This window comes from Sciurus vulgaris (genome assembly GCF_902686455.1).
Source record: "Sciurus vulgaris genome assembly, chromosome: 5".
NCBI classification, from domain to species: domain Eukaryota; kingdom Metazoa; phylum Chordata; class Mammalia; order Rodentia; family Sciuridae; genus Sciurus; species Sciurus vulgaris.
The window spans coordinates 13,990,620-14,016,537 of record NC_136465.1 but is presented as its reverse complement, the minus strand read 5'-3'; the positions used below and the strand labels follow the sequence as shown (position 1 = coordinate 14,016,537).

At 52.6% G+C, this 25,918-nt stretch overlaps 1 protein-coding gene and 1 long non-coding RNA gene across 3 annotated transcripts in view; both read right to left on the bottom strand.

The window, feature by feature from the left end:
* The window catches only part of PEBP4 (phosphatidylethanolamine binding protein 4), a 183,982-nt gene extending 158,925 nt beyond the window's left edge, over nucleotides 1-25,057 (bottom strand). Inside the window, exons 1-3 of one of the 2 annotated variants that reach the window (XM_079142327.1) lie at nucleotides 24,922-25,057; nucleotides 24,704-24,839; nucleotides 18,065-18,191 (exon numbers count right to left, since the gene is read on the bottom strand). In XM_079142327.1, coding sequence (XP_078998453.1) covers nucleotides 18,065-18,191; nucleotides 24,704-24,822 — 246 coding nt within the window. In that variant the 5' untranslated portion in view covers nucleotides 24,823-24,839; nucleotides 24,922-25,057. The other variant, XM_079142326.1, reaches the window with a different exon arrangement.
* On the bottom strand, nucleotides 7,451-10,723 carry LOC306662529. The gene is made up of 2 exons (XR_013764140.1): nucleotides 9,064-10,723; nucleotides 7,451-9,016 (listed from the first exon to the last, which is right to left on the bottom strand). It is a non-coding gene; the product is annotated as an uncharacterized lncRNA (long non-coding RNA).
* Nucleotides 25,058-25,918: the final 861 nt, after the last annotated feature.

Here is a 25,918-nt window from a genome sequence, read left to right as displayed (position 1 = left end):
TGCAGGGGGCGAAATTCTGTCAGTGTGCTTGGGAGGCTTTTGGCTGTGCCTGTCTGTAAGAGACTCCAAGGCCTCCAGCACCTGTGGCTCCCCGAGTGTCTACAGGGAGTCTGTGAGCAGCACCTCTCATTCCCTGAAAAGCATATGCTTTCTCCCTAGAGGGAGGGAACCAAAGAGGAGAGGGGTGTCAGGCATGTCATCCACCTGGTGTTATTAGAAAGGGATTAAACTGCTGGAGGAAAATTGCAGGATTCATGCACATTCCAGTTTTAGTCTTTCATTGCATTCCTGGGCATTATGTCTCTTGAACCGCCTGACAACCCTGGGGCAGCAGGGATGGCCAGGAGCATTTTATCAGCCTACCTTGTGCACCAGGAGGCCCAGATCATGAACTGGTCAGCCTCACCTGCGGTCCACAGGCAAGTGATGATCGGCCTGCACAGTGCATGCTCTAGGCTGCCTTCCTGGTCCCCGCCTCTAGAACAATTCACACAGCTGCATCTGGTGTATGTCCCAAAGCTGGAGGCTGAGAACTCAGGCCTTGACTCACATCCTCATTTTGAGCCTATTTACTCTTAGTTTAGACAGAATTCTGACATTTCTCCATTATTAGGTTTCCCATCCTGTCACAAATTAGAAGACCATAAGGATACTAATCATCTTTTGACAGCAGCAAGAAGTGACAGATGACAAGAGGAAAATAAATTTTAAAAAGGAATTTTAGCTGTCTTGGGTGGTTTTGTGTAGAAGCAAATAGCCCTACAAATTTCCTTGATCTCCACAGACACCACTGTGAGTGACTGAAAAAACATTCCGGCCTTTTTCTATGAATACAAAAGGCAATCTATGTCCTCCAGGCAGGCCTGGCTCTGGTTGGGGCAACTGGACCTCTCTCCTTTCTGAGCCTCTGTCCTGGGGATTGGATCCTATCCCTACCCGTAGGGTCCTGGGAATCAAGAAGTGCAGTGTGTATTCACTGAGAATCAGCCCTCTTGGATTGCCTGTGCTCTTCTACTTCTGATCCTTGGGAAGGGGCAGGTTCCCTCCTGGTCCTTCATGTAGCTGATATTATCTTTAATATTTCCCATCTACTCTCTACACTGTCCTGTGAGACTAAGGCCACCTACAAAGTTCTAGATGATTGCTAATTTGTGGTGTATCAGTCTGTTTTCTGTTGCTATAACAAAATACCTGAATGTGGGTATTATACACAAAAGGGGCTTACTTAGTTCATAGTTTTGGTGGCTGAAAGCTCAAGTTTGGTGGTCCCATCTGTTTGGCCACTGGTGATAGGACAGAAAAGTGGGAAGAAGAGCAGCTGCATGCAGGAAAGAGAGATCACATGGCAAGACAGGAAGTCAGAGGAGTGAGCATGAAGGGGCTGGGCTTGCTCTTTTGTAATCTCTCACTCTTGTGAGAACTAACTCCACGAGACCAACGTTAGTCCCCCTTTCTTTCCTTTTTTTTCTTTTGTGTACAAGGGATTAAACCCAGGGGTGCTCTACCACTGAGTTATACCCCCAGACATTTTTATTTTATTTTGAGAGAGAGGCTAAGTTGCCCAGGTTGACCTTGAATTTGTGATTTTCCTGACTCAGCCTCCCAAGTTGCAGGCATCAAAAAGGTGCGCCACGGCACCCAGCTGACAGTAACCCTTTCAAGGGTAATGTCCCCAGTGTCCTCATTACCTCCCACTAGGCCCCACCTTGTGAAGGTCCCACCATCTCAACACCACCACGCTGGGCCCCAAGCCTTCAGCACATGAATCCTTGGGTGGCACACCACATCCAGACCCTAGCACAAGGTGACCTCCTCTCCAGGGCAAGGCCAGCCCTCGAAGGGAGTATGACCTCAGTTAAAAGGTGTGCCTGCCAAACCCTGTCAGAATGCAAGCCAACCACCCCCACTGCCTCAGGAAAGAGAGGCTCAGACATAAGCAAAGGCACCATTCTGTGACACACTCACACACAGTGACACCTGTTTACACCTGATGACACAGACTCAGGTAACAAAAGCTCAATCTTGTTCTTCAGACTCCATTTATGAAGGCAAGGTCATATGTAACCTATTTTCAAAAGATTGCTATAAAAAATGATTCAAATAAGATGTTTGAGTATGCAAATGAGCACGGTTCAGCTACCTGAAAAGGAGGCTTAGAAAGAACAGCTCATTCCCAAGTGTCGTATTATTATATTGCCATTGTTAATAATAACTTAAGAAGCAGACCTACCACCTGATGCTGAGCCCTGCCTCACTTCTGGAATAGGCCACACCAAGTTGCCCAGGTCCCCTTTATCCTATGGGGCAGACAGAGTCATCTGACTTGTATATGTGACCTCGTAAGGGTCTGACGCCTTCTTAGCCTCTTCCTACCCAACCTTAGGGGCCTGGATACCTGGACTCCAGTGCAGCTCTGTCACCAGCCCTGGACCCCTGGTGAGTGCTGAGCTCTGGTCTCTGTCCAGTCCATCACTGCAGATGTTCTTGGGCGAAAGGAAGAGCTCCTCCTAAACAGGAAGAGTTAAGCTTCCAACATTTTCTGAAGGACCAAAGGGTCTTGCAGTTATTTGATGCATAATTTGGCAAGAGAGGCTGTCAAGACAGAGGCCAGGGGGACCCCTGGGGGGACTGGGGGCACCACATTGGCCATGAAGCTTTTCTAGGAAAACGGAAACTCCAAGCCGAGGATCCCAGGCCCTGCTGGACCACCCTGGGTCTGCACACACTGTGGGTGGGGTGGGGTGGGCACTGAGCCCTGGTCCCTTCTCAAAACACCACACAGACTTTATCAATAGTGAAACTGAAGCCTGAGCAGGCCAGAAAGAATGGCAGGGACCTATCAGGAGTGAGCACCTGGGACTTGATTCCATCTCACTGGGAGGGTGCCTCACACTCCTAAAGTTCAAGCATCACTCAGGAGCTCCGAAATGTTACTAGCAGAGTAACCATTTATTTACCTGCTATTTGAGACAGACCCATGATTCAATGCACAAATTTGAGAACCAGACAACCAGCATTCAAATTCAAATTTGGGCTTCATCACTCACTAGCTATGCAACCTTCAGCAAGTGGCTCAGCCTGTACCTCAGTTTCTTCATCTGTATAACGGGAATAATGATCGCCGTGAAGAGTAAATGGGCTAATACTTCTAAAAGTGCCGGAGCCGCGTTAGGCACATGTCAGTGTATGCTAAATAAAGCAAGACAATTCGATAAAGGCACTGAAAAGACAAGGCATTTCCAAAAAACGTTATTGAGGTTCAAGGACAGTTCTCTCTCATATCTAACTCCTCACCCTGGAGGCAGCAGTTCCTGAATGAGGCTGCTGGGGAGGGAGTGCGTGAAGGGTTAAACCCCCAAGTGCACAGAAAAACAAGTTCCATCTGGTCCCTGGGACAAAGCGACAGCCTGCAAAGCCCCCAGCCCGGGCTCCTGCTCAAAGGACACATTGCTTTTTAAAATCCAACTTGTGGCTGCTTCAATCTATAAATCAACCAGTTCTCCACACCCGAGAGCTCCCGGCAGGACTTGCAAATGGCAGCAAGGCGTGTGTGCTGAGCACAGGCATGGGAATGAGCCCTCGCAGCTCCACCAAGGTACCTGGTCCCCAGCTTCTGCACTTGCCATGCTTCGTGTTTGGCTCCCTGCAAGGCAGGCACTACTCTCCCCTGGCAAAGAGAGGGACAACCAGAGAGAGCAAACAGGCAAGAGCAGGGCTGGGAGGAGGAATGTGTTTAGACACCCAACTTTAGTGAACTGTCCCTGAGGCTCAGTTGAGTCCCCATCTTCATTCATTGAAGCAACTACACTTGCCTACCTCTCCCACGCCATGACTGGGACCCGTCTTCAGATGCCAGGCTGGGCGTGGGGTGAGGCTGCTTATCGTGAACCACGGACCACCGCACAGAGACCGGGAACCCTGAGCGAGGATCTGCGCCTGGAGCAGCCTGAGCCCCAGCATCCTCTGCAGGACTCAGGGCTTCCTCCCCTGCAGGGAAGAGGGAGCCAGGAGGAAAGCCAAGGATCCCCTTGTGGACCTCTGCTGCAGGCACGGCCCCTTGGTTTCTACCACTCCCTATCACGTTCCGCCTGGAAAATGTTGGATCCAGCACCATCACTAACCCTGAAGAGCAGGAAAGTAATTCACAAAAAGTTGGGCAATTCAAAGTTACAGTTTCCACAGCAACCAGCACTCAGACCATTTGGGGAGCTGAAGCCTTTTCCTCTTAGTGTTCACTCTTTTTTTTTTTTTTTCCCCAAATAGCATTTCCCCCCTTATTAAAGTAATGCGTGCTCATTGGAGAACATATGGAAATTACATGCAAGTGTAAGGGAGAAAATAAAAATCACCTTTAATCCCACCAGTCAAGGCAATCCAATGTTAACATTTTGATGCCTTCCCCATTCATCTGGTTTTTTATTTTTGCATGCATAAAAAGATACAATTTTTGAAAATTGGGACTAGAGTGAAATTACTGTTTTATCATTTGGTTTCGCTCACTTAAAAATATATTGTCAGACTTTCCAATAGCCCTAAATATTCTTTGAGAACATGATTTTGAATGACATTAGGGTACATTTTCACATGGATAGCGTACATTCTATTTAACCAATCTATTGTTGAACATTTAGATGGTTTTCCTTTTTTTCCTGCTACTTTAAATAACACCACAATGAACATCCTTTTACATAATTTTTTGCATATGTCTCTGATTAAGCAATTCTATTAGAATAAAGAGCTAAAATCATTGTGCCAACACAATGCGCATGCTAATGATTTTGATACACATTATCAAATCACCTTCCAGAAAGGTTGAACTAATCTGTACCTCTACCTGTAAGATATACTCTCCTAAAAATAAAAAAAAGTACAAACTGCCATCTGCTTGATTTTATATAAAGTGCATGCCATTTTTTAAAATTACATGTTTTGAATTATAAATAGAATTAAACCTTCCCTCCATATCTTTAATGAACTTTTCCTCTTCCTATAATCACCCATTAACATCCTCTGCCTTCTTTTTCTGTGGTATTCATCTTTTTCTTAATGACTTACAAGGGCCCTTTATGCATAAAAAAGACGATCCTTTGTACATTTGTGGCATATACATTCTTTCAGTTTATCCTGGAATTTTTACTTCCTTTATGGCATGTTTTAAGTGCAGAAGTTTGAAATATTGTTGCAACTCACATCTGTCTTTGGTTTCCTTTATGACTCTGTCCATTGGTATTATGCTTAGGCAGACCCCCTCCGCCCTGAGATCAGCTCAATATTTACCTGGATGTTGCTCCTCTAGGTGTTCTCTAGCTGCGGGTTTGGTTTTATGTCAACTGCGCTAAGCTGGGTTTCAGGTAGAAGTGGTTGGGCCTTAGATTCCTCAGTGGTCCTGAGGCAGGAGCCTATCTGGCTGGGGTGGAGATAACTGCCGGGGACACTGGACCTGACCTGTCGTCTGCTCCTGCCAGTCAGCTTTGCAGGCACCCTTCACAGGGGCCCTGGAATGTTGCTAGTGAATGGAAGAGATGAACGAGGAGGAGGAAATAGCTGTTCCCCGATTACACACAGAGAAAGGTACACCTCACGTGGCCTTGGTTTCCCATCTGAGCTGGGGGTGGTGGAGGATGGGAGCGCCAGATGTATGGAGAGCTGGCAAGCGGCTTCAGGCGCGGCACATTAGGAATCCAGGGCTCCAGAGCTGAAATTAACTGTCACTCTACTGGCAAGAGGAATTGACAGAGGCAGTTTTGCTGGCATTGCATGTCACTAAAGATCAGGTTTTCATGAAGAGGTCTTGGGGGCATAAGGAACCTGGGGCATCTGCTCCCCAACTTGGGGGTCTTCTCTTCAACTTAACACTCACTGTCCCCAGCAAGGGGCCCTGGAGTCAGGAAGTACAAGGCAGGATGGCATGATCCTGAGCAAAGAACTTCTCAGACTCCCTCCAGGAAAGGAACATTGCAGATTGCTTTCACTGTTCAGCCTGAGGAGGCTACTGCCTTTCATTGTCCCTGTGTCATTCCAGCCCTCCGATTTGTCACCAAGGCCACTTGGCCACTTTGCCAAAATAAGATCTTCATGTGCTGACAGACCAGCAGTGGACATGTTTCTTCACTCCACAGGGGCCTACTGTCCGCACAACCCTGTGTCCAGCCTTGTAGATCTCCTCTCCACCAAGTGACACGACATTTCCCTTCCACCTCTCCTCCCTTCCACCTCTCCTCAAATCCCTGGGGTGGGGAACTATCAGGCTGCGGCGCATAGCTCCCGGCAGAGCCCTTGCCTAGCGTGCACAAGGACCTACGTTCAATCCCCAGCGCTAACAAGGAAAGAAAGAAAAAGAAAACTCTGTGTCTTGAAACTCTTGCCAACTAGCCACTGCCTTGCTCAGTTGTCATGCTGTAAGCCTGTCCTGGTCACCTAGTGACTGGTATCATCCATCACCCTGTTATGCCCACCACCACCACCACCATCTACTGACAGCTTCTGGGAGCGGGTACTGACAAGCTTCATATACATGATGTCATGAAAGCCTCCTCTAGGCAACTTCATTTGACAAACATTCAACATTTATGAAGTGCCTACTGTGTGTCAGAGACTGTCCTAGTGCTTGGGATGCACCAGGGAATAAATCAGGCAAGGATTTCTGCCCTCATGGAGCGTAGGTTCTAGCTGCGGGATGGCAAAATACAGAACCGAAAAGCAGCACAGAGATTAGGAGTGGAGAGGGAAGGGGCTCGGGGGATCTGGACGGCCTCCTTGAGGAGGTGAGCTTTTAGCAGAGGTTTGAAGGGAGTGAGGGTATAAGCCGCGCAGGTAGAGGGAGGAAGTCACCCAGGCAGAGGCTGCAGCCAGTGCCGAGTCCTCAGAGTACCTCGATCAAGAAGCTGCAAGGAGACCAGGAGGCAGGAAGTTAGGCAGGCCGAGAGAGGGAAGAGCTGAGGTTAGAAAGCAGGTGAGGGGTAGAGGTGCAGGGTCCCAGGGGCTTGGCAGGTCACTGTCAGTCCTTCGGCTTTTACTCTGCGAATCAGAGGATTTCTTAGCAGAGGCATGAACTGATCTGACCTGCAGACTTAAAATTCCCTTCTGATTGCTAGATTAAGAACACATTAGGTGTTAGGGGATGTGGGGGTGGTAGGAGAGAGACCACGTAAGGAGGCCGTTACAATAATCCAGGTCAAGAGGGTGGTGGCCCTGCCTGGGGTGTGGACATGCAGGAGAGAAGCAGTCAGCTTCTGTTTTAACTCCTGGTAGGAGAGAACAGGAGCCGCCCATGGCTCCAGGATGGTCAGCTCACACAGCTGGAGGGCTGGGTTACTCTACCTAGACAGGGAAAGGCTGAAGATGGAGCTGGCTTGCGGGAGGGTGGCAATTGGACAATTGGGATTAGATATGCTTATGTAAGGGGTCCAAAGAATACCCCAGTGGCCACGTGAGAAGGAAATCTCATTACGTGGAAATTTAAAGTCATGATTCTGGATGAAACCATGGAAGAAGAAGAGATTGGAGAGAAGAGGAGCAGCCAGTAAAGGAACAGAGGAGTGAAGAATGAGCAGGTAAATCCAGACGGCCTGGGTCAACAGCCCTGTGAAACCCTCCAGTCTAGGAGGAGACACCACTGCTGGGTCTAATATTCCTGATGGGACAAGAAAGAGTAGGGCTGAGGATTGTCCTCAGCGCTTTCCCTCGGGAAGGATACTAGAGATTTCCCATGCTAAGGACAGGGAAGGGCAACTCTGTGGAGGAAGTCACTGGACCAAGGTCACAGACCTTGGGCGTCCAAGTGATGCCCTAGAGTGTCGGCCCCGCCCCTTCCTTCACTCTTCCCTCGGGCTCCAAGGGTCTGCCATCCCAGGCTGGCCTCTTTCCCGGTCAGCACCTGCCATTCCTGCAAGAGTCTTCAGCTTTGACCGCCAAGTCTGCGAATTGAGAAAACCCAGGATGAAGAGGGGACCTCCGGCACAGTTTTTCAAAATCTTTTCATTCCCAAGTGTCTTCCCAATGCACTTCCCACGTGCAGGCCCTCTCCAAGCCAGTGGCAGCCTTGGCGCCTCTCCTTTTCCTCCCACCCACTGCTTCACCCAGCTCATCAGGGACCTGATTCCTGAGAACACTTGGGGTTAGCGCCCTGGTCCACTCCAGGGATTTTTGCATACAGCAGAAAGGCATTTCCGCAAACGACAGGCAAAGGGACAGATGGGAGAGGGGGTGGGGTGCTGAGGTGTGCACACCCGACTCAAACCGGGGACCCTCTATGTCTTCTCTACGGGGTGTGTCTCCACCGTGTGACACGCGGCCCAGGCACAGCCTTCCTGCCTGGGTGGCCCCTGCCACGCAACAGGCTCCAGGCTCCGTGTTTCCCGGGGCAGGAATATGGTCACCTATCGCCCCCTGGTGTCGGCTCCTGAAATTGCCGTCTCAGTAGCTCGCAGAAGCGATCTCCGCCTACCCACCACAGGGCCTGGCCAGCCCTCTGCATCCCCATGGGGATGGGAACCAGACGGCACTGGAGTAAAAGTGTCCTGACTTCTGTCTTGGGCTAGCAGTCACAGACCTAACAGGCAGCTAAGAAAGAGTCCCTGATTCGTGGGCCCCATGTCTGGGTGCCCCCACCCCAGCCACATTGCTTGCTTGCTTGACTGTCACTGGTCAGGACCAAGATTGGCTCATTTGCAAAGGGAGGTGACTGAATGGAGGAACACACAACCCACTCCCAGTTTGTGCTGCTTCCTGTTCTGGCTTCTTGCCAGGACCAGGAGCTTGAGAAACACCTCAGGCCATTTGGGGCACACTGTGTGTTGCCCCCTCCCCATCGGGAAGCAGTCCAGTGGGTGGGTGGGGACTTGGGCTCTGGAGTCTACCCAGAACCAGGTTCAGATCCTGACTCTGCTGCTCACGGGCCATGGCATCTTTCTGTGCTTGTTTCCTCATCTATAAAACAAAGGTAAATCTTGCCTACTGTGCTAGGTGGCCCCGCAGCCTAAGTGGGATAATGTTCATAAAGCACTCAGCACAGAGCCTGGCCACATGGAGAATGGCCAGTAAATATCACCCAGTGGTTACCACTTGGCCACATGGAGAATGGCCAGTAAATATCACCCAGTGGTTACCACTTGGGGACAGCAGGGATGGAACAGGTGGGAAAGAGCAAGGTTTAGAAGCTAGGGGTCCAGGTTGCAGTCTCTTCGCTCCACCTAATATGGCTGCCCACCAGGGAGTGATGAGACTCAAATGAGGTTCCTCCCTGGGCCTCGGATTCCCTACCATGGACAGAGACTAATACCTGCCTGACCTGTCTCATGGGACTGATCAGAGACCAGCAATGCAAAATCACAGCACAGACATGCTGCAAGTAGAAAGGACTGTCAAGACAGGGAATGTGCTTTGAAAATCATCGTGCTTACTCTGCTTTTAACAGGAGACAAAACTCGCAGCACCCTGCACTCGGTGCCACGTGGTAGCATGAATCGCACCACGCGGAACCTCCTATTTCCTTGCTGGTCTCCCAGACATCCAGATGTCTCTGCCCTCGGGGAGCTTACATTCTTCTTGGAGAGAGAGAGAGACAAGAAAATGAGTGATGAGGACACTAGAATTGACACCCAGGGCAGAAGTGGGTGGCTCTCCACCCACCCCCAGGTGGAAGGGAGTTGAAGCACCTGGTTATGGGAAGAGCAATTCTCAGAAAGGAAGCTGAGCCCCTGGGCACAGGCCACTGGCTTGGGCAAAGACCAACCACAATTCCAAACGCTCGTGTTATGGAGCGAGGAAACTGCTGGAACAGGAGTCAGGAGGCCTGCGTGGCACCTTGGGCTCTCTGACTCTGAAAGGGCGCCATGCTGCATGATTCCGACTTCACATTCTGGAAAAGGAAAAACTATGGAGACAGTGAAACCATCAGTGGTTGCCAAGGTTGTGGGGAAGGGGAAAGAACAGGCAGGGCAGCGGGTTTCCAGGGCAGAGGAGCTGCTGGGTAAGGCTACCGTGGTGGACGTGTGTCATTATACGCTCGTTAAACCCGTGGAAGGTACAGCACCAAGAATGAGCCCTCGTGTCACCTGTGGGCTCTGGGTGACAATGATGTCCCTGTAGCTTCACTGATTACAGCCAAGGCACCATTGCGGTGGGGGATGTGGACAGCGGGGTAGGCTGTGGGTAGGGATGGGGTTATGGGAACTCTGCGTTTTTTATTTTACTGTGAAACCTGAAACTGCTCTAAAATACAAAAGTCTATTAAAAATATTTTCCCCTGAGCCACGGTTTCCCCACTTGTGAAACAGACTCTAATACCTGCCCTGCCTGCCCAGGACACCCAGGGGCCCGTGGTCGGGGCCAGGCAGACTTGACTGAGCACGTCAGGATAGAAAGATGACTGCCCCGCAGCCTGTCCTCAGTCACTTCCCTGCCAGGAGGGCCAAGCACTGCCGCGGCACTTCCTCCCCCACTCCCAAGTGTGCAATTTTTAATAAATAACAATCTTACATTGTTTTAATCCAGAAAACCTTTCTCAAAACTTCTTTGTCAGGGCTGGGGTCGTGGCTCAGTGGTAGAGCGCTTGCCTGGCACGCGTGGGGCACTGGGTTCGATTTGCAGCCACACATATAAATAAATAAAATAAAGGTATTGTGTCCATCTACAACTAAAAGTTAAACAAAAAACAAAAAACAAACCTTCTTTCTCTGATGAGAGAGGCAACAAGTCCCAGTAGCATTTAAGGTGTGTGTGTGTGTGTCTTCACTGGCTCCCACGAAAGCTGCACAGCTATTTTAAATCTCAAGAAGCCTCCACTGACACTGCCGTGGGCAGATCCCAGACCCACCCAGAGCCCCACACAGGTTCTTGCCAAAGGGCTTCTTTTCTAGAACCAGGATGCAAACCCACTGAACCCTCAGGTTGCACATGCAGCCGAGCAGCCACACAATTTTTTCAAAGAAACACTATTTGATCTGAAAAACATCTGGAACTGTTTCCCCGGCTCCTGACTGAGCTTCAGCTGACATCAGGTACTCCATTACTGAGCAAGAGCCCAGCTGGCCCGGCTTCAGTAGTGCCCTTTACACGGGGGACGGCTGACTTTATTCAAAGGCTCCAGGGGTCAGGTTCAAGTCTGGCTGGAAGTTCTGCAAGCCCTGAAGCAGTGAGTACTTCAACAGGAAAAGTGGAGCTAAAGAGGACTGGGTCCAAAGGTCAGGAAACTTCTAGCAAAGGCGCCCTGGAGAAAGACGCCAGTCACCTGAGTGCATAGTCTGTTCTTTTATGGCTTCCCCTCTGTTGGCAGAGTGTGATGGATGTTCTTACTGGGATGAGAGGGCTTTCCAGGGCAGGACAGAGACTCTCGGTGTGCTTATGTCCCTTATTCCTATGACAGTGTGTGTCACAGGGCAGAGAGCCGAGCTCCATTGAGACTGGATGGATAAATGACTGAAGGAACGACGCCCTGAGTCCAGCGTGAACATTAGGTGCTGTTGTCTAGGTGATTCCAGAAGTAAAATTATGTAGGTGAAAGGGTAGTGGGCTGGGAGGTGGAACCCTGCCCTCTAGGGTGAGTGTGGCCTTGGGCGGCGTCCCTCACCTGCACTTGTGGGGCTGATCCCTGCCATAGAGGATTGTGAAATCCTGCCCGGGAAGTTTCTCCACACGCTGATAATCATTACTCCCATTTCACCTGGTACTGCTGTGCCCAGAGGCATCCCTGACAACATGGCCAGGCAGCCTGGGATGGGGTGGGACACAGTTGGGTGACTTTAACAGACTTGGACCACCTGAGCCAGCAACCAAGGATGAAATGGCATGTAGGCAGAGTCTCCTGGCTGCATCCCTACCAGGCGCTGGATGCTTTCCACACCTGCCTTCCCAGACCTGGCTGTACCCATCAACTCCGACCCCCAATCCTTTCTCAGCCTCAGTCACCCCTGGGCTTGGCCGCCCGTCTCTGCGTCCAGTTCACACGTCTCCCAGAACCTTAGGTAGCCTGACGTCTCCTTTTTCTTTCATTTACCCGTTAGCTGGCAAACCAGCAAATCAATTTCTAATCACAGTGACAACTTATACTTTTTTACTAAGCTCTGGTTAGGTGCTGGGCACTGAGTGACGGACCATCTCATTAATTCTTCCCCAATAATCGGCCTTGGTGTCTCCCCACTGGTGGGCCCCCCACCCTGCCTTGACTTCACCTCCCATCCCCAGCCCTTGTTCTGGAACAACTCACTCCATCCCTCAGGAGCCGTGCTAGGGACTGTGCCAAACCCAATGGCTCTTATCCAGCTCTGCTCTTCGGAGAGCCTGGTGGCCACCCTTCCCCACGCTGCCTGTCACCTGCTCCTTCCGTCTTCTGCTCTGCCCCGCCCATGCCCTGGGCATTCCCCACTCCCCATCCCCAGAGCCCCGCCACCGTCCTTCCCTGACACCTTTGGCATCATTTCTCCCCAGAGGTGAGGCTCTGCTAGTGGACCTCCAGCTCGCAGGGGCCTGGGCAGCACCCTCCACCTGGCTGTGACCGTGCTGGATTGCCCCATGCCGCTCACCTCCTCTTCCCGCTCTTCCAGGCCTCTTTGGGTTTCCTGTCTCTGACCTCAGTCAGGGCCAGGTCCTGTCAGTGGTGAGGTGTCGGGGACACCCTCTGCAACCTCCTCCTCTTTGACCCACCCCCCATGTTCTCTTAGTCTTGTTTCCAGAAGACCCTCCTTCTGCCCTGGTTTGGAGTCACCCTTCCTTCTGACTCCTTCCTGCCAGCACCGAGTCTCCATGTCTCTTGGCAAGCTCTGGTGTGAGTAGAAACCCCCTCCACAGTTTCCACCCCTCACTCCCTCCCTGATCCCTCTGTGGCACCCTGCTGCTCGCATCCCATGCTTGTCTATCTGACACCACTGGTTGGTTCTACTGACTGCCACATGTCCTCTCCCTAAGTGAGAGGTGGCCTTGCAGATTCCACTTCTGCCCGGATGCCAGTGACCCTAATGAAAGCCTTTGACTGCTTCTCAGACAGCTACCTCTGGGTGTGCAGAAGGCTCTGCCGCTGGCTGCTGGCCCCTGTCAGTCTAGCGCTTTCCTTGTGTCCCTTGCTTGGTGAAGGCACCATTCTTAGGGTCGATGGGGTCAATGTCCGCTACAACTTGTTGGGGCTGTGCCCAAAGACACCCTTTGTCCTGGTATCATTATGAACAGCACCCCCATCCTCGCAGAGTCTCGTTTAGCATGAAAGATCATTTGCTCAGCCTCAGCCTTACTCTCCCATCACAGAAGCCCCCGCCCAATAGACCCACAGCCACCAAGCCCTATGGATTCCACCTCTCTAACATCTCTTACTCCATCCCGCCTTCCTGCCTTCCATCTCACCTTTCCTCCATCCTCCCCGCTGCTGCCAGAGTGACCTTCCAGAATGGCTAACCTAATCCCATTCAGCAGTATAACAATCAGGATAATGACCCCCCCCCCCCCACCGCCCCGCCTGGCTTCAAGATAAAATCCAGACTCCACGCTGAGGCCCACCCAGCTTTCCCTCTCCTTGTGGGGTGGCCCTGCCCCCTCCCAAGCCTCATCTCTCACCTGGCCACCCTGATCCCTGTGTGTCCCTTGCCTGGTGCCGGCTCACTGACACCCTCTGACTCTGCTTGCCAGTTACCTGTCTGTCTCCCTAGCAGCCTGGAAACTGTGATGGTGTCTTTTATCCCTGGATGGTCGATGCTTCCATGGCGCCAGGCATGCAGTGCCAGCGGTAATACTGTTAAGTGAACCTAAGCAAATGCCTGCCCTTGACCGCCCTTGTGTATGAACTCTCACCCTCTGCTAGGAAGTCCTACCCCCAGGCGCAGGTATCTGCTCTGGGCACCAGGGGATGCTCTACTGTAATTGCAGGGGGCATCAGCAGCCCTGTGCCCTACCACAGTTCATTATTCCGTGGCAGCAGCAGCAGGCCCTGTTTTCCTGCTTATGTTGGCCAGCTCCAAGGCCTCTTTCAGAGAGGAACCTGTGACCCCTACCCTTTATGTAGGTCTCCAGATCTCCAGCCTCTATAAAATTGGTGATGAGCTGGCATGGTAGTACACACCCTGTAATCCCACTACTAAGGAGGCTGAGGCAGGAAGTCACAGATTCAAGTCCAGCCTGGGCAACTTAGTCAAACCCTGTCTCAAAACAAAGATAACAAAGGGCTGAGGATGTAGCTCAGTGGTAGAGCGCTTACTCAGCACGCCAGGGACCTGGGTTCAAGCCCTCCTACCTCCCCCGCTCCCGAGTTGGTGTTGAAATTTGTCACCACTAGGGGGCAGCAACGCGCGCAGCTGCCGTAGGGGCGGGAGATGCACTTGCCCGGCCCAGGACGCGCAGGGACTCCTGCTTTCTGGAGCCTGATTGGAAAACTTGAAGGACCGCGGGACAGAGCGCCGTGGCTTTTGTTCCTTCCCTCTAATGCACGCACGTTCCCCACTTAACGGCAATTTCTTCACTTCAAAAGGATTCCAGCTGGTTAAATTCAAGGTGAAGAAGGAACCCCAGTCAAGACACTTCTCAGGGTCCTTTCAGTTTTCATTGGCTTGAGACGGGGATGCATTTTAAATGTTGGCCTCTTGATGTTTTCAGGGCTCCGGAGGAGAAAAGCATCCACTTACTTCCGCAGCTCTCAGCTCCCAGCCACGGGGCTCACAGAAGCCGGCTCGTTTCCTGCTCTGCTCCCAAACCCGACTTCCTCTCTTTCCCCCTGATTCTCCTTCCCAGCCCCCAGCTCCACCACCGTGCTGCCCGCCGTCTGTGGTCCACTGGGTTCAGCAGCTTTCCTGCAAATGCCCAGGACTCCTGGCAGCTTAAACAACAAACCCGGGGCTTACACGCTGGGAAGGGTCCTTACACCTGCCACTCATTTGTCCATCCCTGCACTCGCCCTGTCTCCCAGGCAGCCAGCATGGGACCTGCCATGCTGGCAGGAGCTGTGGGTGATTCCAGGAAATGCCGCGTGTCGTCTGCTCTCCTAGTGTTTACCAAGTGGCTGCAGCTGTGCGGGACATGAATGGACAACTGCAGGGCAGGCCAGAACAGGGTCAACACCCTGTGCAGAGGGTGGGGACATTTACAAGCCTCAGGGCAAGAAGCGATCAGCCAGGGATGGGGGTGAGGCCCAGAGCCAGGCAGTCAGTGAAGGCTTCCTGGAGGAGGAGGAGGAGGAGGATGGGGAGTTCTGATGGGAGTAAGGACCAAAGGGGGATGAGCAGCCTGTGCCAGGGGGTGGAGGCAGCCCAACCTCCACTGGGCACAGAGGCTGTCCCACACCCACGGCACCCCTCCTGCCAGGGCCTCAGGGCTTGCTTACAGGACACCCTTGGCATGTCCCCTGGCAGTTGTGGCCTTGGCATTGCTTGAATCACCTGGGAAACAAGGCACTGTCTTCACCTAGCCAGTCACCCACTCTTACCTTTCTCCCTCAGGCCAGGACCAGGAGGAAATGGCTCCCCCCTCCCCTGTCCCATTCTTGAGGGACCCTGTTCTCAGGTGACACTGGCACCTGCAACCTCTCCAAGGGCAGGTTTGTTCCCTGGAGCCCTTAAGGAAGCTCCAGCCCTACCTTCCTTAGCAGTGACCGTCCTCCGTCCCCTTCCCGTGCTGACCAGGGAAGGCTTCCCTTCAGCAAGGCCCGGGCTCCGCCGGCACTGCCCTGCTTTAGTGGACCTTGCCAGGGTGCACTTCTCAGGCCTGTGGGCTCTGGAGCTGGGCAGGCCTGGGTTGGAACCCTGGCTCTGCCACTCCCCAGCTCTGCCCCAGCCAGATAGATTCCTTACTTCTGCAGGAACTGCTGTTTCCCTGCCTGCTCTTCTCACAAGCAGCACCTGGTGCTCCTGTGGTAGCACCATCTTATTTTGCTGTCGGTCCCCGTAGGCTAAGTGGGGCTGCCCAGAGTCACCATTTGGTTTAGGGGCAGCATGTGAGCCAAGCAGGCCAAATCCTGGAATTTTCAGTGGTTGGAAAGAGTCCATCTTTTCCCACTGGGATTGATAAATTGGTCAAACTTAAGCCTGAGGCTGATGGGGCCACTTTTGTGATCACAGGAAAGAGTCTCTTTACAAATAAAAATAGCAGAGAGAAAAGCAGAGTGGAGAGATGGGTACAAAGAGCTCCGCGACAGAGTTAGAGCACCTGGATCCAACCAGACTTGAAGTTATGCCTGGAGTTTTTGGTTTTTTTGAACTAGCAAGTTCTCCCCTTTCTTTTGATCTCCACTGGTTTCAGTTGGCTTTTTGTCACTCGCCACAAATTATCTTGACTAAAGAAATATGTAGCTTGCAGACCTGATGAGAGAATTGAGTGAAATGACAACATGAGTAGTCATGTTGTCTACTAGTGTAGAGAGGCACTTCAGGAAGGGCAGCTTTTGATAACTGACTTTGCCTTCTCGTTCCTCCTGCTCAAACTCTAGTGCTGTGGTGGTGGAGAACTTTTTCTGTCTGCCCATTGCTTCGACCAAACCTTCCTTCACAAAGTCTTCATTCTCCCTGGCTCTCTGTGACCCCAGCCCTGTCTTGCCCAAGTCTTCACGTTCCAGACCAGTTTCCTTCCCCACCTATTGCTGGGCTGAGACGGGATGGTTTTTTTGACAGAGGACGATTTCATTTCAGGGCATGATGGATGCAGCATCTTCTCTGTCATGTGTCCATGCCCCAGACCATCCAAATCATCAAAACCCAAACAGGACTTTACCAACTGGTTTCAAATTCCTCCCAGGAGGGACTCCAGTAGCTAGAAAGTCTACACTGCCATCTAGTGGACATCTGCTGCAACAGCCACTCAGAGAATGGAGCTTGGGAGATTGTCCTCCTGGGACACCACTGTGAAAGCATCTGGCCCGACCTCCTCCAGCTCTGCAAGTGAAAACCCCCAAACAAGTGACTTCATAGTGGAGTCACGAACCCTGTCCCCTGGGAGAGCATATACTTGTCCCTAAGGAACTAGGCACCTGACCTGCTTTGGTGGCCCTCCACCCTGTCCCAGGAGCTGGAGTCACAGAAGTCTTCTGCTCTCTGCTCCTCTTGGTTGTCCTTGGGTGTGGCCTGGTTGAGGGTCTCCAGGGAGGAGGGATGACGTGTGTGCATGTGTTCATGTGCATGCATGTGTGCAGGCAAGTGTGTGCATGCGTGTTCCTGCACACACATGCTGCTTGCTTGCTCAGCCTTCCAGAGAAAGGACATTCATCACGGTTGCCAACAGGACACATCATTAAAGCTTCACGACATTAGCCACATAAATTGTGAAACATATTAGTTCTCTGACAGTGAAAAACATTTGTAGAAACAAAGACACTTCCACCACATGACACCGCTCTCCTCAGCTTACTGGGCCAGGCCTGGCCACTGTCAGGCCTGACCAGGGGATGGTGGGGATCCCAGGCTGCACCAGGAGAAGGAAGCACCTTTGGTTCTTCCTTAGGACACTGCACAGAAATGACAGGAAGTCACATCCTAACCACAACCCCTGTGTCTTCATCCATTAGTGACCTGTGTCCTGGCTACGTCACAGTCCTTGTGTGCCTATTGACACTAACAAAACAGCAGAGAGGAAGAGGTGAGCCTCCACCGCCAACACTTTGACTTCAGGTTGGCCCAGGAGTCAAGAAAGAAAGAAACTGTGACCAGAAGGCCAGAGCAGAACCCTGGGGGCATGGCATGGCCACTGGGAGCCGCAGGCCCACTTCCCCCTTCCCCAGGCTTGCCAGACCTCCAAGCCCAGAGAAGCTTCTAGAATGGAATCGGACTCATCACTCCCCAGGAAAAAAAATAATAATCATTGCAATTCCTGAAACCCTTGATCTTCTATTTTAGATGATTGGGCACAGGAAGAGAGCGTCTCCTACTATAATAACCAAGCGTCAGATGCGCGGCATTGCCAAAGGTCCAGTCTGCGTGCCTCCCCGCCCCACTCCTTCCCTGGGTCATGTGACCACTCCAGGGAAGACACATCCTCATAGCAACAGCCTCTGGTACCAACAGACCCAACCCCGATGGCATGTGGCTTCAAGTCCCACAGCAGAGGGGGCTTAGGGAAGTCAAGACCTCAGCGTTCCCTGCAGCCCACCCGGCTCACTCACTTCAAAGGCTCCGGGAAACTTGACAATGGGCTCCATCCAGTAGGTGATCTTATATCTGAAGTTGTTGCAGTCAGGAATGAACATGCAGGCGACATTCCCCACCTCCGGGTAGAAAACATCAAGGCCCCTAGGAAAGAGAGGGAGGGAGTCGCTCCTGTCAGCGTCACAGGGGTCCACAAGGCCTCAGGCTAGCACTCTTGGAAAGGCAAAGTCAAAGGGGCTTAAATCCCAAACCTGCCACTAACTAGTTGAGTGACCCAAGAGTCACTTGACCTCTTTGTGCCTCAGTCTCCTCACCTGTAAAATGGGGACGCTAATAGTACCTGACTCACAGGTTGGGAGAAGTAAGGTGGTGGTCAGTATTTACAGCAGAGCCCAGCACATTGGAGTGGTCAGAAGGTGTTGACCATCCTCAGCGTCTACCCTCAAGAAGACTATGCTGTTGTCCCTTGGTATCCTCTGGGGATTGATTCCGGGGCCTTCCATGAATTCCCAAATTCTTGGATGCACGGAGTCCCTTATATAAAATTGTGTGCTGCTTGCATATAACCTATGCGTGGTAACCTGTAAACATTAAATGTTTCACACCTTAAAATGGTGTAACGTTGGCATGCAACCTCCATATTTTGTGTCACCTCTAGATTACTTATAGCTAACACTATGTAAATGTTGTGCCAATGGCTGTTACACTGTATTGTCTAGGGAATGATCACCAAAAAAAGCAGCAGCACATGTTCAGTGCAGATGCGATTCTTTTCCAAATATTTTTGATCTGTGGTTGGCTGAATCCATGGAGACAGAACCATGGATACAGAGGGCCAGCGGTACATCCTCAGGCAAACTTGGCCACTGTATTTAAAATAGGAATGGGTTTATAAGGACCAGCCACACTGCTCTTCAGGAATGTTCTTAGTACAGAAAGAGAGGGTTAGCAATTCAGCACAGCCTCCTTCATGGACAAAGAACTTCCCTCTCTCCTAAACAATCGAGAACCCCCCCATGCCTAAAATTCCCACCATTACTTAAGTAACCCACGTCTTTAGCTGAAGCATCGCCCAAACCCTAGGCTTTCAAAATGCAAATGTCGCTCAGCAGGTAAAACATCTCATCACTCAGAGCCCATTTATTTATTTTCCTCCAAAATAGGACTGAACAGCTCAGGTGTTCTGATAGTTTCACTTCCCAGAATGGAAGAAAATATGATGCAGAACAAAGAACAGCACCTTAGGACGGATGTGACTGGTTGATGGCTTCTCCCAGCTTGACCTTGCAGACTCACCTATACTTGAACTCAGAAATGTAAGCCAGGTTTCAAAGAGATATTTTTAAAAAATCTTGATACCAACTTTTTTTTTTTTTGGACCTGTCCTTCTTCCTTACCCTTTTGCTAATTTCTGCACCAAGACCTGGGTCTCCTCTCGGGGGAGGTACAGAGTAGATATTCCTGGTCCCCAACCTTTCTCAGCAGCCCGATGTGACTGAGCTGCTCCCCAGCTGGACAGTGGCACCTCTGTCCACCCTACCCTGCTGGAGGGTGAGGTCTCTCGCTGGGGCATCCAGAATATAATTTGGGGAACAGATCTGGAAGGAGAGCTCCCGGAGCTGGGGACAGGGAAGAGTGCAAGGCCAGCTTCCTGGCGGGGAGACCCTGTATTGCCCTCCCTCCATCCGCCTGCCGCCGCGTTCCCAGCGGATCCAGGCGGAGGCAGCCGACCACAGCAGGCATGGATGCAGGGTGCTTTGGTGGACCAAAGCTCCCATGCTCAGACACAGGGGTGGAAGCAGGACGAGTCACCGAAGCCAACGCCGCTTGCTTCTCGTTTACACTGAGTCTTCGTCGTTTGCATCGATTCCTCTTGGTTGGCATGGCTCCCACGGCCTTTGGAGTCTCAGGGGAGAGGTTGTCAATGACCTTCATTGCAGAATTTCAGGGATCTTCTGGATTGTTTCTGCTGCAGCTCCCAATCACTGGAGCTGGCATATCGTGAGGCAGACAGAAGGGACCCTCCGTGGGCAGAGAGACGGACAGTCGACACACAGCGCAGACATGGGAAAAACTGACTGACAGGGAGGAGCCACTGAGGGCAGCAGTTCTCCCCTCTGAACTCTGGTAACACTGCTACACCTGTTAACATAGTTCAACAAAAAAAGCAGCCAGGAGCGGCGTCGACCGCCTGTAATCCCAGCAACTCAGGAGGCTGTGGGAGGAGGATTGCAAATTCAAGGCCAGCCTGGGCCATGTAGGGAGAACCTGTCTCAAAATAAAAACTAAAAAGGACTGGGGATGAGGCTCAACGGTAGCGCATCTCTGGGTTCAATCCCCAGGACTATAAATAAATAAATAAGCACGAAATCAGCAAATGGACGTTTGGTGAGTGGGCCTAAGGCTAGAGGGTGCCCTGATAAGACAGGGAACATGCCCAGGGACCAGGATTTTGATTTGTGTCTCTGTCCCCTGCCCATCACACCTGTGGGGCCACTGCCAGCCAGCGATGAAGAGGACATGTTGTTCCACATGGGAGGACGTGCCAAGAAGCACATGCAGGCCTCTGTCCCATTTAGCGGTTTTATCAAAGGCTTGGGATAAAGACCCTGAAGGCAAGTTTATTACATTTGCAGTGGTGACTGTCAGTTCAGATGCTCAAATTGACCTTAAAAAAAAAAAATGACCTAGACAAAACTGAGATGAGAGGCTGGGTTGTGGCTCAGTGGCAGAGTGCTGGCCTAGCAGGCGTGAGGCCCTGGGTTCTGTCTTCAGCACCACATAAAAGTAAAATAAACGTGTTGTGTCCACCTACAACTAAAAACCAAAATACTTTATAAAAAAATTGAGGTGAGCTGAATCAAAACTAAACTGAGTAGGGGAAAAAAACACCACACTTCAAAACTTGCATTTACGTGCAAAAACCCTGAGGGGCCACCTTCTCAGGTGCCCTTGCTACCTGTGGTTCATCTCATAGGACATGTTCTCATTTCCATCCTGAGATGTGGGCTATCTCCTGATCCCCTTGACAAGACTTGGGGCACCCATGGGAAAGGAGCAGGGGCACCCTTTGCCATTAGCTATGGCTGCATGAGGGACGGTGAGCAAAGGGAACAGGACTTGATGTATATTTTAGTGACACAGTGACACCTCTGAGCAGCGGTTACTATTCTCATCTCCTGGACTGGTAGACAGAGGCCCACAGACAGATAAGCAATGCACATGGTGTCACATGGCTGGTGAGCTGAGGAGGGGACGGGAGGGTGGGCAGCCTCTGGGACGGCCCCAATGGCCCCATGTCCTGGTATTCACACCCCTGAGAGCGGGTTGGACCTAGTGGACTTTCTTCTGACAAAGAAAATATGGCAGAAGCGACATGTAGTCTTTTCCAAGATTAAGTCAGGAGATTGGCTTCTGCTTGGGGTCCCTCTCTCATAAGCTGCCTCTCTCTCTCTCTCAGATCCTATCTGGGGTGGGGGATTGGCTGCCATGTGTCTGTGAGGAAGCCACATGCTCAGCCACCTGAGTGAGCTTGGGAGCAGAGTGTCCCTCAGATGAGACTGCAGGATGCCAGATGACACCTTGAACTGCGACCTCCTGAGAGACTCTTGAGCCAGTGGGACCAGCTGAGCCACAGCCAGAGAAATGGGGGCAACAAACACTTGCAGCTGCTAAGTTTTGGGGGGAACTAACAGTGAGCTCATCTGCACTTTCCCCTGCTCCACCCAGCTTCCCAAGCTTGTTTTGTTTCTGCAGGCTTCCATGTGAACTAGAAGGTCACTTATGTCTCTTTGTCACAGTAAGAGTTGGGGTGGGTGGAGAAACATGGCTTTCCAGGTGAACCAGCAGAGTGGCTCAGAATCTCAACCTGCCCAAAATGAGGGCCATGGTTGGAATGCTGGTCTCCCCTGCCACACGCAAACTCCCAACTTCAATCCCCCATGTGACACCAATAAGAGGTGGGGTGTTTAGGAGGTGACCCAGTCACTCTTAGAGAAGAGGAACTGGTGTCCTTATAAAAGAGGTTAAAGGAAGCTGTCCTTTCTTTCTGCCATGTGAGGAGACAGCAAGAAGGCGCCATCTTGAAGAAAAGAATGGCCCCCACCAGTCACCAAATCCACTGGTGCCTTGGTCTTGCATTCCCCAGTTTCCAAACTGTGAGCGCTAAACCTCCATTGTTGATCAATTTCCCAGTCTAAGGCATTGTTGTTAGAGTGGCTGAACGGACCAAGACAGCAAGGACGACAAGAAGGCCCATGGGACATGAGACTGCCTTCACAGAGGCATGAGGGGCTCTGGTGGGCACCCCCAACACCACACATGGCTCTTGGTGTGACAGTGGCCCTTCTCCCGCCATCCCTTCCCGAACACAGAGGCACTGAGGGCTGGAGATGAAGGTGGGGTGAAGAGACGGGCGGGGGCCATGATGTCCGACTTCAAAGAGAAAGACCAGCGGGAAGCACCTGTCCTTGTTCTGAGCAGCCCCTGGGGCCAAACTAGAACCAGTGGGCTGCTATCAAAGAGGATCCCCCAGCCTGGAGCAGAGGCTACACCTCCTGAGGGCAGGACTCCCCAGGGCAAATCTGGGAGTCAGCTGCCATGAAGGGGGCTCACCAGGGCTACCGGTGCATGGGAGCTGGGGAAGCCGTGGAGGGGACCCACCCTCTGGGTACAGGCTGGAGCCACCATGCTCCTTTCGATTCTGAGATCGAATCCAGGTCCTGACGTCCCCAAGCTCTTCCTCTTAAAATGCTCTTCAACTAACGATGCTTTCCCACAGCTTGTCACTCAACATCCACTTCCTCCTTCATAGATCGGTGCTGCCAGGTGTTGAGAATTCCCTGTTAGACTCCAAATACCCATGACAGGAGCAGAGTCCCTTTTCGAGGTCAGATGCCAGGTTGAACAGGGCTCTTGGGCAGGGCCCAGGCAGGAGGCAGTGCTCTCCTGGGGGCCACCATGGTGCATCTTTGTCCCCATGGTCATCGCTTACAAACAACAGTGTCTAAGCAGTGACAAGGACCAAACTTCCCCTTTGAAACAATGGCTCATAATTTTCCTAACATTCACCCTCAGTGTTTGAAGTCCACGGTTCTCAAACTGGGGGCGACTGGCACCCTCCTGGAGCCCCGAGAACCAGCCCCCTTTAGTTTGATCAGCTCAGCTCTGGGCCCTGGGCAGGCATGAGCAGCAGAGGCAGACGAGGGGTCCACAGGCCTCTGCCCTCCAAAGCTGCATACACACTGCCATGGGCAGGTTCCTTGGTTCCTGCGGATTCCTCATCTGCAAACTGCGGGTGGTGATTCCTCCTTTGTAGGTCCATTTACAGGGAAGCGAGTCAAGGAGTCTACCTGCTGCAGAGTGACTGGCAGAGCAGGTGCCTTGTGGTGCTAGACACATGGGTCATCAGGGAGCAGGAAAGATCAAAGGACCTGGGGCCCCCGCTGGCAGCTCCCATGGACGTACAGATCTTACCATCTGTCTCTTCTGTGGCCCAGGGTGTGGGAAACGAGGGAGCGCGGAAGCATGCCCCAGTGGGGCCATGATTGCAGCCTGCTCCTGCCCTGTCTGGTCAGCTGACCCCGGCTGATGGGAGTTTGACCTTGCATGTGTCGGGGTCAGAAGCCTGCTGCCCCTGGGGTCACTCTGCAGACCACCCGGGAAACTGGAACTAGAACCTAACGTGAGGGGGAGGCAGTCTTGTCTCTCTCCTTTCTCCCCGACGAAAGCTCCGTCTGGCCCTGATTATTAAGATTTTTTTTTTAAATGTGCTAATGTGACCAAAATTTGTGTAATCATACTTTTTTGCTTTTTTAGGATTCAAGTGCATCACTTTTTAAGGGTAAAGATTTACGGATGGTTCTAAATGTTGATGCAAATTCAAAAGCACAGAGGTGAAGTAAGAAGTCAAAGTGCTTTCTCCCTGCGCCGATTCCCGGGAGGGGCTCACTGGACATCGTCTTCCTCAGCCACCAAACCCCACAGGGTGTGGCAGCGAAGTGGCCTGGGAGCCCTCAGGGTGTCCCAGGAGGTCTGGGAAAATGGACAGAGCCAGTGAGGAGGGGGCTGAGCTGCAGGCTCCTGGTGAGACCCAGAGTGGGAGAAGTTGGTGTCTTTGGAAGGGCTGAAGCTCCACCTGGGGCCACACACCCCAAAAGGGGGCCCCAGGCCAAACACGCCTGCGGCCCTGTTCCCAGAAATCATCTCGCCCTCAGAGGCCAATCACACGCCTTCTTCCTAATGCCACTTTCCATCAAAATGCCCACTGAGCTGGGAGGGTGTGGAGACTGGGGAGGGAACACGCTGGGCTGCAAGGAGGGTTGGCCTTACTCTGGGTCCTGGGGCCTGTTGCACTGCCCCTGCCGCTGCTTGTGGTCCTCCCCTTATGCCCCATGCTCCTGAATGTCTCTCCTCCTGGGATAAGGCCTGGAATCCTCCATGGGGCCCACAGTGATTCTGGAGGAGAGCGAGGCCAGCTCCCCAAGATCCCCCAGGCTCGGAGGCCCCCAGGGATCGGCTGTATCCACAGGCCTCCAGAAGGGAGGCCAGAGCCTGTGGCCAAGCCCTCCGTCAAGGTGGTCTTGGATCCGCACCCTCTGCCTGTGCCACACAGCCTGCCGGGCGCCAGGCCCGCTGCCCGCCGCCCGCCGGCTTACTTGCACTGCACGGTGTCTTCATAGGGCAGGTTCTCGTACACACACGGATCATTTTCCTCCTCATCTCTAGTGGCCGCCATCACGAGACCCAGCAACAGGGCTGCTGTGGCCAGCTTCATTGTCCAACTCGGGGCACCTGGAACAAAAAGAGCCACTGAGCAGCAGGACCCTTGGCAGGGGCTCTATTCCCACTGCCCCAGCCCCCACCCCAGGGCCACCTGTGGGGCAGAGCTCTGGCAAGGCAGGGAAGGGCAGCCAACTGGCTGGGCCCCAGCTGCTAATCCTCCACCCGGACGTGGGCACCTTGGGAGGACCTGGCCCCGCCCCAATCTGGACTCAGTTTGCAGTCCTGACGGAGGCCCCTCCCCGGCAGGGCTGGCTTTTAGTCACTCTTGTCCTGGCTACCAGGGCAGAGAGCCCCCTGTGAGGAAGTGCTTATAGAATCGCAGTAGCACAGCTCTGGGCCTGCGCCCTGGGTCTGACAGCAGACCCCTGGGGTTGGCGGCCTCAGGACGAGGGCAAGGACTGTGGCTTTGGCTGGGCTGTGACCCTGCAGGCCCTGCTGCTTTTCCTGCCCGCCCCCCAGGTCTTCTGCCACCTGTCTGAATAGCCTCTGGGCCATCTGAAGGTGGATATGGCTGGACAGGGTGACCCTGTGTAGGAGGGGCGGCTGCACCGGGAGGGGTAGGGCTTCTCACCCCAGGCCAGCTCTGAGAGGCCAGCTGGGGACAGGACGTGTGCGTCTGGCGGCACTTGCAGCTGTGCTGAGCTCAGCACTCTCCCAAAATAATAGTCTCTGGAGAAGGAGGGCCTGCAGAACTGCCAGGCTCAGGCGGGGCACCCCAGCACCGTGTGGGGAGAAGGGGCTCCTGGGCCGGAGCCCTGCCTTCTCTCAGCAACGAGCCTGTAGCAGGACAAGTGTGGGCTCTGATTGGAAGGAGCTGGACAGGGCCAGATCAAAGCTTCCCAGCAACCCTGCTGGTGGCGGGAGGCAGGTGTTCCACCAGCAGACTGGGAGTTAGCACCCTGCCCTTGCAGAAGCGAGTGAAGTACAGGGCCCCATCACTCCTGGGCTTCGGTAAGAATGTGAGCAAGATCGTGGCTGTGCCGGCTGTGCCGCTCAGTCCTTGGAGCAACTGCTTTCTGCTTTCTGGTTCAGTGCCTGCTTCCTGGATCCCAACCTCTAGCATACAGCCCTCCTCGGGGCTACAAAGT